General features: G+C 53.0%; 1 protein-coding gene across 8 annotated transcripts in view; it reads right to left on the bottom strand.

The window, feature by feature from the left end:
- The window catches only part of DAB2IP (DAB2 interacting protein), a 146,876-nt gene that overhangs the window by 7,631 nt on the left and 123,039 nt on the right, over nucleotides 1–16,206 (bottom strand). For 7 of the 8 annotated variants that reach the window (XM_052669688.1, XM_052669687.1, XM_052669684.1 and 4 more), the window contains 6 exons: nucleotides 11,208–11,352; nucleotides 9,116–9,260; nucleotides 5,392–5,628; nucleotides 4,041–4,242; nucleotides 3,272–3,450; nucleotides 952–1,828 (listed from right to left, as the gene is read on the bottom strand). In XM_052669688.1, coding sequence (XP_052525648.1) covers nucleotides 952–1,828; nucleotides 3,272–3,450; nucleotides 4,041–4,242; nucleotides 5,392–5,628; nucleotides 9,116–9,260; nucleotides 11,208–11,352 — 1,785 coding nt within the window. The remainder of the gene's footprint in view (nucleotides 1–951; nucleotides 1,829–3,271; nucleotides 3,451–4,040; nucleotides 4,243–5,391; nucleotides 5,629–9,115; nucleotides 9,261–11,207; nucleotides 11,353–16,206) is intronic. The other variant, XM_052669685.1, reaches the window with a different exon arrangement.

Genomic DNA, 16,206 nt, shown 5'->3' with positions numbered 1-16,206 from the left:
GGCATGCCTGCTAATGTCAGTGCTTATGAGTCAATACAGTGTGCATAGAACAGCTCTGGATCGGGCTGAAACCACCTGCAATGAGCAGCACTGCCAACGGCCTCCACCTCTGCTGCTGAAATGGAACCTGTGCTGAGGAGCAGGCAGCTCTGGCCAACTGTTCACCTTCTCTGGGCTTGTATTACTTATTACTGTTACAACTCCCCCTTTAGGCACTGAGAGGCCCTCCTGTGTTAATTTTTTTTAACACGGTTATATCTGAAATGTAAGATGAAAAGCAATTTACCCATGCCAAGAAAGCCAGAGGGCCCTGCGACCTACTGCGTCCATCTTAGCACCTCGCACAGCCAGATCTCTGTGCAAAGCAGATGTGCTCCAGGACCTGAGTGCTGCCAGGCTCTGCACAGAAGGGACTTTGCTCTTGATAGGAAAACACCTCTTCCTTCCTGCTCTCCCCACGTGCACAGGAGGACCCTCACAGGAGGGTCTAATGGAGCAAACTGGAATGTCCATGGACACCATGGCTCCAGGGGAACAGGAGCAGCAGTACAGAGCTTTGTAGATACAAGAAGAGATGAGGGCCTGGTCCGAGTCTGTGAGATGGTGCTGGGTTGGCTATGGCATGGGATGAGAGCCTGCGCATGGAGAGGCAAAGCAGTGACAAGGCGGCAGCGCAGGACAGAGGCGGCTCTGCCACCTACCGCCCCGCTTCCAGCACCACCTCCAACGTGCTGCATGACAAAGGAACGGAGGACAGCATTCCTTTGTGGCCCATTCCTCAGAGGGCCTCTGGCTCAGGCCAGGCTGGGTGCAGAACCGCGCTACAATCACCACGCTGCCACAAAGCTCCACAAAGCCCGCTCCCACTGCAGCATCCCCCCACCCGATTTCTCCTCCAAGCCCGTGGCCTGGCCCCCTCCCAGCCCCCAGCCGCTTCAGCCCCCCACTCACCTGTTTGTGCATGGTGCGCTGCTTCATCTCGGGGCTGTCGCCCTTGGAGGAGGAGGACTGCTGCCGGAGACGGGCCCCGCTGCCGGGCCAGTCGGGCGAGGAGGACATCATGCTGCCGCTGGAAGGCCGCTGGTACTGCACCGTGTTCAGCAGCGAGGGCGGCGTCCTGCCCCGGGTGACGGGCGGAGGCGGCGGTGGCGGCGGCTGGTCTATCCGCCGCTGCGGTCCCGCGCTGTTCTGCCTTGGCATGGTGGGCTGCCCGCCCTTCTCTGAAAGTGAGAGCTGCCGCCGGGCCAGTTCTCCCGTCCGGCGGCTGAAGTCCTCGCTGGCGGCGGGGCCGGCGAAGCCGTGTTTGTTGGCCGTCAGCTCCTCGCTGTTGCTGTGGGAGCTGAGCGAGCTGTGGCACTCGGAGCCGGAGTCGCCCAGGCCGCGGGGCGAGAGCGGCAGCCCGGCGGCCATCTGGTACACGGGGTTCTGGAAGGAGAGCGGGGCCAGCAGCTGGGGCCGGCCGGGCGCGCTCTCACCGCTCGGCGTGGTGGGCGTCTGGCCCACGCGGCGCACCGTGGCCATACCCGCCATGCTGCTCTGCTGAGTCCGAGCGCTCCACACGCCCTGCAACTGCCCCAGGGACGACTGACTGTCGTTGAGGGAGTCGGCAGCGCCGGGCGCGTTGGCCCCGCTGTCCAAGAGCCGATTGTCCTGCAAGTCCACCATGGACAAACTCTTGCTGCCATTTGACATCTGCACGTCGGGCTCATTGGCCTCTGAGTAACTGGAGCTTCGGGCAGGCGAGGGCTGGGCCCCAGCAGACCTTGTGACAAAAAACAAGTCCTTGTTTTCGGGGGTTGGAGATGGTAACCGTGTGAAATCTATCAGACTGCGGGGAAGTCAGTGCGCGAGGAAGAGGAGAGGAAAACAAAACAAAACAAAGAAGAGTTGTGAATGCCACACAGGAGCAGGAAAACATTATCACTCAGAAGCATTTGGTGTGGCACAGCTGCACGGGAAGCAGGCACAGCCCACCCTGCGGGGACAGTGCACAGGAGTGGGGATGTGGGAGCAGAGGGGCCCTGGGCATGGAGCTCCGTGCCACACAGGAGTTGATAGGCTCACAGCACACTGCTTGCAGCCTCTGCTTCACCATCCACGCTCTGCTCAGCGTGCAGACAGCACACCAGCTTCCAGCTGGCCGTGCCCTCAGCACTCCTGCCTGCCCAGGCACTAAGCTGCCTCATATTGGCACGGCACCCCGCAGACCAGATCCACACTGCGCATCCGAGGGTCAGACACAGGGCGGTAACTGCAGAGCTAAATCCTAGCAACTGAAAGTTATCCACCCATTGCTCCTGCTGTAGCAGATAAATTCAGGCAATATTGATTTCTTGCAGACAGGAAGAAAGAGCTTTGCAGTAGCTCAATGTGAATATACCACTGATCAAAGGTGATGCAGTGTAAGCAAGTATTTGGGTGATGGCATACTAGTAGAGATCCTCCATAGCATTAAATAATTGTACCTCAAGCTGGGAAGCATTAGAGATGAAAGTCCAGCTCCATTGCTGTCTTTCATTCCTAATTAAACTGTTAAGAGTTATGCAGGTTCCACTTACAAACTATTTTATTAGCAGTGTCTTTCAATTTATGTGGGCTCTATTTCATTTTCCACAAACAGAAACATTTTTCGTCTGCAACACAGTCATCTTTCCCATGATTGATTTTTCTTACATAATTAGGCCTAAAAGTGTGTTTGGTGACTGTGTCTGTGAATCACTGCTCGTTAAAAACACCCATTTATTATACAAGCAGGATGGAGCAGACTGGAACTGATTGTTAGGCCTCTGCAGCTTGCCCGCTGGTAGTGGAATGCCCAGATTTGGACCACACTGAATTCAGCACATATCCAATGTCTTACAAAGATGGATAAAACCAATAAATCCTGCATATGCAGACATCTTATGAACGTTCATTGTTTTGAGGTTAGTAGCCTCAGTGCTGTCAAAGGACGGATGTGTTGCTTCTGCAGCTGAGTGTCAAGAGTGGAGCCCAGAACCAAGTGTTTGATTTCCCACACCACATCCTCAGTTCTGGCTCAGGATGGACCTAGGATGGACCTGCTGACTTGCACTATTGCCAACTGCTACGCCTAGATGCAGAGCTGAACTACACCCAGTATCAGTTTTGCAATTGGAAAGCTTTGCCAATGAACCAGGAAAATCCACGCTACACCTTGTCCTGCCTGAGCCCACAGGCACTCAGGTTCTGGTAACAGATAAACATTCAGCATTTCCCTGGTCTGCGGCCAGGCCGCCCCTTTTGCTCTTACCCAGATAAGTCATTCTCTATCACCATTTTCTGCAGCCCTGCAGAGATGCTGTTCCCAGCACTGGGTGTGGATGCAGTGTGATCAGCTGTGACTGAGACCTGCACGCAGGCCGGGTTACTGAGCGCCGAGTTGACGTCCCTCAGGATCCGCGGCAGAGGGCCAAGTTTTGTTGCAGTGCTCTGGAGAGACAAGAGCAGAGTTACTACCAACATCGTGGGTTGTGCAAGAAAACTTTGGGTTCTGCCAATTGCTGGGCAGCCTCTTTCAGGGAACCAAGTTAGCAACATTCATTTTCTCCAACGTTTAACTCCAGTGCCATGGCTACAGCCTATCCCAGAACACACAGCTTCAGAAGTTATTTGCAGCTGTGGGGCAGAAGGAAGCTAGCACACTTCAGATGGTTCATACAAAGATGACACCTGTGGCCAAGCCTGGTTCAGGTCACTGGACAGAATTCCTTTTAATATAAAAGGAATGTGCTGGGACAAACAAGGCAGCCTGGTGTTCAGCAGCTCTGCCTTCACATCTCAACATCCTCACCCCTCAGTGATGAAAAGCAAAGGCAGACAGCAGTACTCGCCAGCCTTAAAGAAAGCCACAAAGGACGATCTCCAGCAGCATGTGCACAGGTGGAACAAGAGCCAGTAGGAGCTGTGCTGTGCTCCCACACCATGATGGGGTGGTACTGGCTGGACAAAGGGGAGGTGTATGCTGCAGGGCAGCCCGTGTGCCCAGCACTGGCTGAAGTCTGTCCCTGCAGCCTCCTTACCTGCTCCAGCTGAGAAATGACTTCCCAGAGCAGCGAGTGCAAAGTAGACAATTCCCGGCCCAGGTCAATATAGCCTTCAAAGCCAGCTGTGTTTGAGATGGTTTCTGGATTGGAAATCTCCAGTAGGAATCTCTGCATGTTGGTCCACTCATGCTCCAGAAACTGATTCATAAAAGACATATATTCCTCTTTGCTGCCAAACCTGTCGAGACAGCAAAACAAGTCTCAGCTAAATCCCGTAAACAGAGGTGCAGTGAGCAGAATGAGCAGCTATATGTGCAGTGTCTTCCTCTGGCATCTGAACGCGTGCAAAGCTTTTGGGATTACCAGGCTGCTAACAAGCAGCTGGTACCAAACAAGGAACCCAAATTCCAGTCTAACCCAGCTAACCCCTCATCAGTGCGAGATCTCAGCAACAGAAATGAAGGTGAAAGCCATAGAAAAAAGGAGAAATTACAACACCAAGCCCAATCAACTGACTGGAGCACAGCAAGTGATGGCTGCAGGAGTCCCATGTTCTTCCCCAGCAATTCTGCGAGGAGAGGCTTGGTCACGTGCAGTTTGCAGGACAGCTTGATCACTTTGGTTTGACTAATGTCAGCTTAGTGAAAGAGTCTTTCCTGTAAAATGCTGAAAATCTGAAAACCCTTCAGGTTAGGGATTGGTCAGGAATATGGAGAATTTCTGTCATCTGGTGTAACACACTCGCATGTCTTCCTCCTGTGTGTGCACGCATGTGCATTCCTGGCTGCGAGTGTGTATGCTAAGCTAGCTTCTAAATCTAAGAAGCTTTAGACAGAGACTGTCCATTCATGTTTCAGAAAGCTCATCATTTCGTTATCAGAGCTCAGGATAAGTAGCTCAGAGCTGCAGCCAGAGGAAAGATGTTCAGAAATCTCTTGCTTTGTTTCCATCAAACCTATGGGCTTATTTAGAAACTGGTAGTGTGTCCCCATTAGCTTCTCTTGCCATCCCAGTTCAAACAATTGCACTGTAAGAGCTCCTTGGAGGCACTGAGCTGCACACACCGTTTGGGTGCTGGTCGTGCTGGTGCCTGGCAAAGCAGATGCCATCAGCTTCCCCCAACACAGCCATCACGGGACAGATTTCCTGGCTATGCCTGGGTGTTCTGCTCTGTGGTCAGAGTAGTCTGCTTTCCTACTCTTAAAACACATGGCTGTTTTGGAAACTTAAATGATCTCCCTGACATAAAAGTGAGAATCCCAGAGAGACAGGGAGGAAAAAAACAACAGAAACCAAACAGGAAAGGAGCAGCCAGCGTGGGATGCCTGCTGCAGAAGCTTTGCTTGCAGCCTGGGGCTTCCTCCCCCTCCTCAGAACTCCTTCTTACTTGGCAAAGTTGGCCAGGTTCTGGGTGACCTTGGCAATGAGGGTCAAAGTGCGTGCAGTGCGGTCGTCCGGGTACTCCTGCAGGAGACTGAAGAGGGAAGGGGACATGATAGCTGGGCAGAGGAAGCGGAGGAACAGGGAGGCACTGATCAGTCGCTCGCTGATGTCTGGGCGGCCACGGTTGCTGCACTCCTGTCTCCACGAGGCAAAAACTTCTTTGAGCTCCCTTGGGAAGACACTGAAATGACAAGAGAATGCACAGGGATGGTAAGTTCAAGGCCAGGGTGTTTGAACTGCTGCACAGTAATAAACAAACATGCTGTGCACCAGCCATTGGGTACGACAGCCAGACCCTTACACCCTGCTGACCCACAGCAGCACCTCCACCTATACCAATCACAGGCTTCTGTATTTTCTTTTTTCCACCTTTTTTTTTTTCTGCCCAGAGCATCCATTAGGATATTCAAACCACACAGGAAAAAGCCAAGCCAAAACCTCCAACAACCGGGAAGGGGGATGGGAAATCAAGCAGCTCATCATCACAAGTTATGTAGTGTGTAGCACCCTGGAGAGATGGGGCACTGCCCGTGAGCTGTGGGACACTGGGGGTGCGCCAAGGTCACCGGTGCAGCTGGTGCTTGGAGGGAGGGCTGTGCAAATTGCACTGCTCCTGTTCAAACTCTTGGAGCAGATCCCATGGAGACAAGGGCGAAGCAGAGCCAAGCTGCACTTAGTCCAGCCTTGCAACTGCATTGGCCTCAGCCAGGCTTCCCAAGGCACCAGACCTCCCCCAGGCCAGCAGCCCTTATCGCCGCGATAAGCAGCTGCCTGCCCGCTCTCCTCCCAGCTCCCTGCTCCCACCTTATCCTGTTCCCAGCACAGGCTGTTTATGCAGCTGGATACTCCCACGCAGGAGCAGGCTGACAATGGGTCCCCAATGGCCCCCAGGCCTCCCGTATCAACCCTTTCCCCGGCCCCAGTGCCTGCCCTGGCCACAACCACTGTCTTTGTTTGAAACCCAGAGTCATTCACCTACAGAGCTGGATGGCATAAAAGCGGACCGAAGGAGGTCAGGCTCCATTTTAGGTCACACGTTTTCTTAACAAACAGCCATTTCAGATGATGTTTTCCCAGTTCTGCTGCAGGGACTACGTGGGATGAGCAGAGCAATCTGAGCTGGCTCCCAGCAGCCACGTGCCCCACTCTGGGACTGACTGCACTGCTACTGACCCCCACGTTTGTTGGAAAGAGAAAGCCACGTGTGCCGTGCTGCCAGAGATGCTGTCCTGCTCCCCTGGTGCAGAAGCCTGCCCAGCCACACTTGCTGTGCACACGGGGTGCACATCCTCATGCTTGAAGTTTTCTCCATCCTGACATGAACATGGTGCTCAGAAAACGCTGCCACTGCGTTTGGCTTCTGCTCCATACTGGATTCATGCTTTCTCCCGCATGAGCTTTTGCCCTGTGCTTTATAAGTAACACCAGCCAACGTCTTTGGCTGAAAAAGTTCTCTCTCTGTCTTGATTCGCACAATTGGACAAAGCCCTTTTACTTCACGGTATTTGCCCAGAAATAGGAGAATCCTTTAAGCAATTTAAGGCTTGAGTGATCAGGACAGGTTGTACAGTTACTGGAAAGTAAGCCCTTGGAAACGCATGCACCGGCAGCATGCAGCCCTAAGCACTGCTCACTGTCATGGGCTGCGAGATCATAAAAGTTTAATTGTGTAATGGCGTATGGAATTCAGTTAGCTGGCTTTATGTGACAAACGGGCCCGTAATTCATTACCCAAGTTTCCAGTAACGAGCTTCCACATGCTGAAATTCTGCTTACGCCGAAACTTTCCAGATGTCCAAATTATGTCATAATTATAACAATTTTCGGTTATTGTAAACCTCTTCCCTCTCTCTGACTCTCTGGCAGATGAGCACACACACTCCTGGCACTCTATTTAAAGCAAGACCGTTAGCTGTCAAGATCCCTTGGCCAACTCTGAATTCTCGATATCAGCCCAATTAATCCCCAAGAACTGCTGAGCACAAAGGAGCAGGAGGGGATCGCCCAGAGCTGCAGCTCAGCTGCTCCAGCCCTCCTCGGAGCAGTGGGACTGGAGGAACCAACCTTCCACACATTCCCGGCTTTCCCTACATCACTTTTCAGACCTATTTTTAGGCCAACCTTTTAGTGCTGCTTTGGGTATTTTTAGGAAGGCATTAATTTGAACAATTATTATCCGCCGGTGACTAAAAGCAGTGAACTCCTCTTGGGAGAGCAGGTAAGCACAATTCGTGAGTCAGAGTCATTAACTGGCTCAGTTAAGGTATGCACTACCTGCACAGAACTGTGCCCTTCTGCCTATTTGTGGTGGATGCAGGAAGTGTGAACAAGCCTCTTGCTGCTCGTCCTCTCCCTGAGCAACATCAGGAAAAGCAATTCCCTTCCTTTTGGGCTTGCAAGACAACACACTCTGTATCTAGGGGGATTACGTACAGTGAGTTTTCAGACCTTAACACAACAGCTGGGATTGGGAAGAAAACGAGGAGTTCTGACTACCAAAGACTTCCTTCCTCCAAGACAATCCTTGGTTGATGTTTGGCAACAACAGCATTGCTACAAAGTACCTCAATAACAACTAATCTCAGATTTTTAACCAGGAAGACTGCAAACGCTGCAGTAGGATAAAAACATTTGTTCTATTCAGCCAGGACGAAAACCTGTGGGTCTGCTAACAAGACACACAAAGAAACTATTTTTGTTCCTCTAAGTAACGAGGGTCACCAGCACATTTCTCCCCCTCCCAGGCACCATCTGCAGCAGTCTCATGGGCTGCTGGCCCCCGCAGTCCCCAGTGCTGAGGGGCACAAACCAGCACCACCAGACACCGCAGCACACCACTGCCTCACTCCAGTCAGGTTTGCATACTCAGGCCAGCTGTCCCTGAGGGCCAGGACATGGACGGGTTAACCCTGAGGAATGCAGGATGCTAAGCCAAACAGCAACAGAGCACTAACAGCAGTGTCCTTGCTCCAGAACTCTGCAACAGGAGTCTTCTGCCTCTACAAAAGCTCCCTGTGCTGCTGCAGATTCCCTGCTGCACCAGGAGTGCCACAGACCCTGCCTGCTGCAGGAGGGTTCAAAATGTCAGTGGTTGCTCTGGGGAATCAGGCAGTCCATACTGACCCACCTGACACATACAGGTTTGTGACATGGGTGGGAGATTCAGGACAAGCATTCCTGATATTTATTCCAGGCTTTTATACATGGTTGGTATCAAGTCCCTCTCTGAACTGGTCACACTGGCAAAGGCAGCTCTTACTCTTTGGCTCTACCACCCTGCCCTGCGTCTGTGCTGCAGTGACCCTTCACCACCTGCTGAAATGCGATGGGCACTCGGCCCTGAAGGCAGTGTGGAACTGCATCCCCAAACTAAACAAGCTCAGCAGAAAATCTGTCCTTGAAAGAGTCTTCTTCTGTGCACAGCAGTCCTCCCATTCCCATGCCAGGCACACAGGAGCTCAACAAGGCACTGCACATCTTTGCAGGTGCACCTACCACTGCCTGTGCCACCCCTGCTCAGCCCAGTCCCCCTGGCAGTCTCACACAGAAGCCCCCCAGCTACCCTTTGGGTTGGCAAGGCCGTGCCAGGCAGACATGGCCTGAGCCCGACACCATACTGCTCCTCTATGGCAGTTCGTGGAGGGGAGTGATGCCCGCAGGGTACTGACCAGTAGGAGTTGATGATTTTGCAGAAGGCCAGCTCGCAGCACATCTTCAGGTTGCTCTGATGTTCAGGGAGGTCTGAGGATGAACACTTACTGGGATCCACCTCGCAGTTTTCGTCTGATTCATAAAGAGCCTTGATAAATTCCCCTGTAAAATAGACAGTGATGGGTTTTGGAGATGCAGCCTTCAAGCAAGCCCCAATGCTGTCATGCAGGCTGGACCCTGGAGAGCAGGGCCATTCCCTGCCCCCATCTGGCAGCTGCTGCCCTGGAGCTGCTCTGCCAGAAGATCTCTTTCCCCTGCCTGCCCCGAACCCCCAGCCGCCCCATTGCAGCCACACTCCCCAAGGCTATCTCCAGGAAGCATGTGGCAGGTTCTGTCATCATCTGTATGATGTCCTGCTGCCGTGGGCTGCGCCTGCTACAGTCCCCTGGTGCTGACAAGCCAGTGTGATTCACAGAAGAAATGGATAATTAAAGGAAAGAAACAATTTACTTGGTTTATTTTGAGCTGAACATCACACCAAATCGAATTACAGCATTTCTGTGAGCTTCCTTGCATTCCTGCCTGCCTGCTCCTAACCAGAGGTGCCCCAGGCTTAAACCAAACCAGGCTGTGGGCAGTCCTGGTGCTGCAGGTCCAGCTGAGTGTCCCTGGTCCCATGGCAGGGGGGTGGCACAGTGGGGCTGCAGCAGGACCCAGAGGCAGTGCCAGGCCCTGCAGCCAGGGGATCCAAGGCTTCATGTGGCACTACAGGACTGGCTGTGCTCGGTGCTTTGGTTCCCCTCTCACTCCTGTTGGTCATCTCCCAATTCTTGACCTGTCTGGGATTTTCCCACCTTTGTGCTTTCTGCTCCCTCTCATCTGCACTCTTCCCTTTCCTCAGCTCAAACAGATATTAAGTACCAGAGGGCCCATCTGGTGTATTTTCAGCTCTGCTGGGAGCTGCAGAGCTTCTCTGCCTGCCTGCCAGCAATGCCTGCTGTTATGATCCGGCCCTATTACCAGCTTGTGCCTCGTGGTTTGAAGGAAAGCACCACACTGCACTGAGCTCCCTCTGACATACAGATTAATCATTTCCCTGATAAAAGGTCCATGCAGAACCCATGCCTGAACACCATGCAGGAACTGCAGGCTGCTCCTGCATCAAGCAGCAGCATCAGTCTTGACAGGGGACCATTACAAAAGTTGCTGCCTTAATTAATCACCTGGTTTTTTAGAAATTTTTTGAGGTAAACTACTTACAGACCTCAACCAGAATGGATTACAAGACAGGAATAACAAACGTTCCTTCTCCTCTTCTGGTGGGTACCTGCTGTTCTGACGGCATTTGCTCCCCTTCCTCAACTTCATCAGTACATTATTATCTTCATGAAGTATTTATGTTTTTGTGGTTCTTGCTAGAATTACACAAATTCACTAGCAGGAAGCTAACATGCTGAAAGACTCAGCTCTGCAGAAATGTTGCTCGCCCCTCTGCAAGGATGTGCCCAAACCCCACTGCCTTTGCTCGCACAGAGCAGCCCCCAGCCCACGCTGTGCCGCCTGCACGCAGCAGCGCTGCTCTTCCTTCCTGACCAGCCCAACAGCGGAACCTCTAATTATTTTCATTTGCATCAGGAGAAATATCTTTGGAGCCACGAGCATAGGCAGCCCTTTCAAAAACCACCAGGAGGGTTCCCGGTGCTGTGAGGGAGGCAGCTCTCATCACTGTAATTTGGGAGATTTCATCTGACTCACAAGCGCTGCGAATAACCGGGGGGAGCATCTCCGGCTGGGGGTGTGCAATCAGGGAAGGATTCAGTCAGCCTCCGTGACACTGCCACTGCTGACACAGAAGGCTTGGCAGGCCGTGCCTGCAAATACCATTTCACTGTTTCCTGTGCAAGCAGACGAAGCGCCAGCTGAGCGCTCACCTTCACTTGGGGCTGTGCTGCCCTGCTGTGGGCTGCACCTCGGGCAGGCAGCATGTGGCCTTCAGGCTTCTCCAGAACCACTGGAGGTCACCTGCTGGGGGAACACCACCACCTCGAGGGCCGTCAGGGCTCGGCCTGCACTCAGCACTGTGCAGAGCAGCTGACCCTTGGTACGTACCTAAGGCATCTTGCAAGTATTTCTGTCCCACCAACTTCAGGTATTCCTCGATTGCTTTGGTGGCCAGTGTGTTCTCCCTGAAAATGAGATGCTCATTCTCACCACAGCGATCAACTTCAGACATCATCAGGTCAGTCAAGAAATCCTGGAAAGCAAAGCCCATGGTGGGTCACCAGGTACAACACACCCCATGCAGCTCTCCCAGCACACGGGGAGTGGAGCACCGCAGTGCCCCCGTGCACACAGTGCTGCTCCTGCTCCCCACAGAGACAAGAGCAGAAATCAGTCTCTGCACAGTGACAGCATCTGCACCCCCAAAGCGATCCACTCCAAGCCTGCACCACATTTACCCCTCCATCAGTTTCAGCTTTCTGATGGGTCCCATCTTGGCCTCGTGTTTTGTGGATGAAGTACTTTTCCCACTGCTCAACACGGCTGTGTTCATACCAAACTGCAGTGGCTGCAAATTGGGGGCATAACCTGGGTGTCGTGAGCTGTGCCCCACAGTTAATGGCCGAGAATCAGGCCTGCAATATGCACCAGGGTTACCCAACGTCCTATTTCCCAGTACCCATGAAAATAAACAGCACTGTTACAGCACGCATTGCGGGCGCTTTGCTGGGCTGACTTGCACAGAACCAAATACCACACAATTTCATAATCCTCTGTGCTGCACAGCAATGGAAGGGGTGAGCAAAGCAGTGTGCACACTGACAGCTGCCCTGTGCACGGCTCTGAGCTCCTGAATTGCAAACACCAATAGAAAGCCAGCATCTGAGACTGAGCTCTACGTCTCCCTCAGCAACAGCATCAGTGATCAGAGTGTCACGTAACTCCCAGTGCATTCTCTTGAAAATCCACTGTGTGGTGTAATGTTTAGTGTGCTGCAGCTAGCACTAATGCAGGAGAAATGCCACGCAGGTTTTAATGCTAACACACATTCAGCTCCCATTCTCTACACTGCTCATGAGAAAATCCTCCCACCTATGCTGCTCACCTGGATGCACAGCAGGCCGGGCTGCCAGCACCCCTCATCCTGCGTGAAACCCAAGTCCCAGTGCAGGAGGCAGGAATGCTGACCTACAGCTTCACTTCTGCAGCCAAGAGCACCTTTTCCAAACCATGTTACTCTAACACTAAACAACTTGCTCAGGAATAACCTTTCAATGAGAAATTCTCCTTCACGCAGCAGGAGCACACAAGATGTACACAGCTCATTTCTGGGCACAGGCAGCAGGCACTCCTGGAGGTGCTGTGTAGAGCTGCAGCTCCTGCACACTGCAAGTCTAACCAGGTTCAGAAAGCAGCTCCACCCCAACACATGGCAGCATGTTTTGCTCACCTTCCAACCTCTGCTGAACCCCAGGTGTGACCTGGAATCACGCTGGGACGCACTGCTGGTCCATTCCAAGGCCAAACCACAGCACCTACATAGCTCTTCATTACTGCGCTGCTGCCCCAGGTGAAGCCAAACCCAGGCTGCAGGCAGAGGCACGAATCCCTCCACGATTTTCTGCCATTTTGCCCCTTTTATCAGCCAAGCTCAAATGAAACTTTAAACTCCTGCTCAAATCCCTCTAGCCGCTATCTGGGTACCTCCATCACCTTTATCTCCCTGGTTCTCTCCCAGGATGCGTTTCAATTCCAAGCCACAGCTCCAGCTGACACAAGGTGCTGATTCTTAATTAGCAGCCGCTGACCTTGGCTTTGCTTGATTCTCTTTCCTGTCACTTTCCCAACATACTAATTATCTCAGGAGCACTGAGTTTTACTGCTCCTCCTCGACCAGATTTGCTTTCTCCTCCTCCAGTCAGCTGAGGACCCGTGCTGCCTTCCCCTGAGCGCAGGGCTGCAGAGCTGTGGCAGGACGTGGGGACGCAGTGCCAGCTCCCACACAGAACCCAGCTGCCTGCCAGAGCTGCAGAGACCCGGGCAGCAGATTCTAGCCAGCAGCATGCGAATTTTGATGATTTCAGCTAACAGGCAGAATTCACTAGAATTAAAAATGAGTCATACGTGACTCGAGACAAAGCCAGGAAATATCCCTTCAAAACGTCTGTGGCAGTCACTGTCCAATACGGAGCACCAGCAGCAGCTCAGCAGGTGAGAGAACAGCCCTGCTGCCTGGGAGCAGCCAGGAAAACTGCCGGCAGCCCAAGGAGCTCCATTACAGCACAGCAGCCACGGCTGGAACGCGGTGTGCTGGGACAGCCCTGCCACCATCAGCAGACAGGCCGTGCCACAAGGCAGGGCTTCTCAGCAGCCCGGCAGCTCCCTGGTGACACGGAGCCAAGCCAGCCAGCCCTGAGCCGTGCTGCAGAGCCAGGCACTCCAGGAAGGAGCACTGATTGTGGCTCAGCCCTCCGCACCAAGGAGCCGCATCAGCTCCAGATCACATCTGCCATCTCTGCCTCAAGAACGCCAGCAGCCAACACTCGGAAGACACAAATGGAATGCAAATACTTGTTGGATCCTTCTGGGGGCTTCACTCACCCACATACAAGTCTCCAAATAAAATGCAATAACTAAAGCCAATAAACTCCCTGTTTGTGAGCAGCAGAGATCAGTGGGGGGTTGTTTTTAGTTAGGGCCCCTGGCAACGGAAGAAAATTAGATGCTTTATTTCATTACATCAGAGTTTAGAGGGGAAGGGAAAGGCCTACAGTAAAAATTAAGGGCTGTGGCAGTGCTCTTCAGGCTCGCTCCTGCGATTATTGTAGGGATATTTGTCCCAACTGGACATTGCTGAACCTGTGCAACCTCAGTCACCACACATATGCTGATAAGGAGGAACAACTCATAAATAAACAAATTAAGAGCATGACAGCGCAAGACAGCACCAGTTTCCAGCACTCCTCCAAGTAGGAGCTACTGCAGCACGAGCTGCTGCAAGGCTGCTCCTGCACGGCCCCAGCAGCCCCGCACTGCCCAGACACAGCTGAAGGTGAGCCTGGGGCAGGGAAACAGCAGCTGGGAACAGGGGCTGCTCCGGAGAGGGCCTTGAAGGGGAAAGGCTCCTTGCAAAGTGAAATCCACTGAGTGTGAAATTGACACCTGCTCAAAAAACAATCCTACACTGTGGTGCCAATAGGGCCAAGCAATTGGGCTAATTGCATCACTCAAGCACACAAAAGCCAGGAGAAGCAGCTCCTTCACAAGACAGAGCTGCAGAAGGCAGCTAGCTTTGTCACCACCCAGTCCAGGCCCTGCCTGCAACCCAACACCTGTCTGGGTCCGACAGCACCAGAGGGGCAGCATCAGGAACCTGCAGAGGAGCTCAGGGTGCCAGGAAAGGTCCTGCAGCACCAGTCCTGCAAGGACAGGCACAGGAGAGCAGAGAGGGGCTGTTGCTGCTGAGCGAGCTGCTCTGTTACTCAGTGCCCAACCGGTGGATTGGTGGCGAGGTCTGGGGGTTCTCCACATAGCAAGGCTCATTAATAGGATTGCCTTTACCTTAAGAGGATTGAATTGATAGAGGTAATGAGATTAGTACTCATTTCAGAAAGCAGCCCAGAGTCCAGCAGGGCTTTTATGCAGCAGTGAAGAAGGAAGCCCTGGGAGGAGGTCAGGCAGGAGGCGTGGAGCTGCACATCACAGCCCGGCCTCAACCCTTCGCTGACACGCGGTCTGCAAGGAGCTGTTATGGAAAACACCCGTGGTGCTCCTTCTGCTCAGCACAGGAGCTCGTGCTCCAGCACTTCTGCTGTTACTCATTTTCCTTGGGAAATGGAGGGGAAACGGCACCACAAGGGTTAACACACAGGCAGCTATGGCAACGATGTTCTCACGGCAATAAGGAAACCCAACTGCAGGACACGCCATCAGCGTGAGAGCAGAGCAAGCACCACCTCCCTGAGCTGGCAGCAGCACAGCCCTGCTGCACAGCACACTCCTGCTCCCACACAGCACTCCCCTTCCAGCCTCCTGACCTGCCTGCCTGCTGTGCCTGTGGGGAGGCAAAGGGGAGCGGGCGTGCGCATAACACTGAATAAAAGCTTTATTAGCTTGATTATGGCTGCTGTCTAAAGCATTATGGGGGAGACTCCTTGCAAGGGAATTATGCCAGCATCACCTATGGCTGCAGGTGTGCAGCAGCCTGGCTCCCCAGGCTGGGACACACAAGCACTGCTCCCCATCAGGCAGCCCCACACGCAGGCTGGGCAGGAGGCAGGGAGACTGCAGCAGCCTCACGTGGAGGAGCGAATGCATCTGCTTATGGAAAGCAAATCCTTGCGGCATAAACAAATAGGGACACATGTTTATTCTTCACTCTATTCACACCATAATAAATATTTATTTCAAGTGAGCAGCTGGTTAGTTAGAGCTTTGTCTGATGCTGGATTTCATCTACCAACCATTTGGACAAGGAAGTTTTTTTTATATATATTTATGATTATTAACTGAGCTGCAAAAGCTGCGAGAGAGCCCTGAAACAGACCTAAGCGAGGGAAGCATTCTGCAGGTGCTGAGAGCCCCAGCCCTTCTCCCTCTGGGAAGGATGCAGCCTGCCTCTCTGTAACCACATCACACAGCCCACATCAGCCTGGGCTAATGGCAGGGCTCAGCACACCCAGCACTTTTAATTACCACTTTGTGTGTTTTGTCTGTGGGCTGAAAAACACATCAAAATAGTCAGGCATCTCACCACACCCTTATAGGTAACACTGGTGCCTGTGATGACGGGAGGATGGCAGTACCCAACACGTGGAGGATGCAGGGCAGTGCCTCCTCTGGGCCGGGCAGCCCTCAGCCAGCCTGCTGCACTGCCACCTGTATCAGAACGCTCTTCCCTTCTCCCCACCTTGGCAGCTGCTCTGGGCTTTCCAGCCATACCCTGATGCACTCCAAGCCCTCATGCAGCTCTGTGGGGGTGAAGCTTCTCCCTTTCCCAAGCAGAGATCAAAGGAAGCACGGCCTCTGACTCCAGGGAGGACTCTGCTTTCATTTCCCATCTTTTAATCTACTGTGATAAAGAAAGGAAGCTCAGGCTGATGCAGTT

The sequence above is a fragment of the Tympanuchus pallidicinctus genome, unplaced genomic scaffold (assembly GCF_026119805.1).
Source record: "Tympanuchus pallidicinctus isolate F22 unplaced genomic scaffold, pur_lepc_1.0 scaffold8, whole genome shotgun sequence".
NCBI lineage: Eukaryota > Metazoa > Chordata > Aves > Galliformes > Phasianidae > Tympanuchus > Tympanuchus pallidicinctus.
The sequence above is the reverse complement of the archived record's forward strand: the minus strand, read 5'-3'. Positions and strand labels throughout refer to the sequence as shown.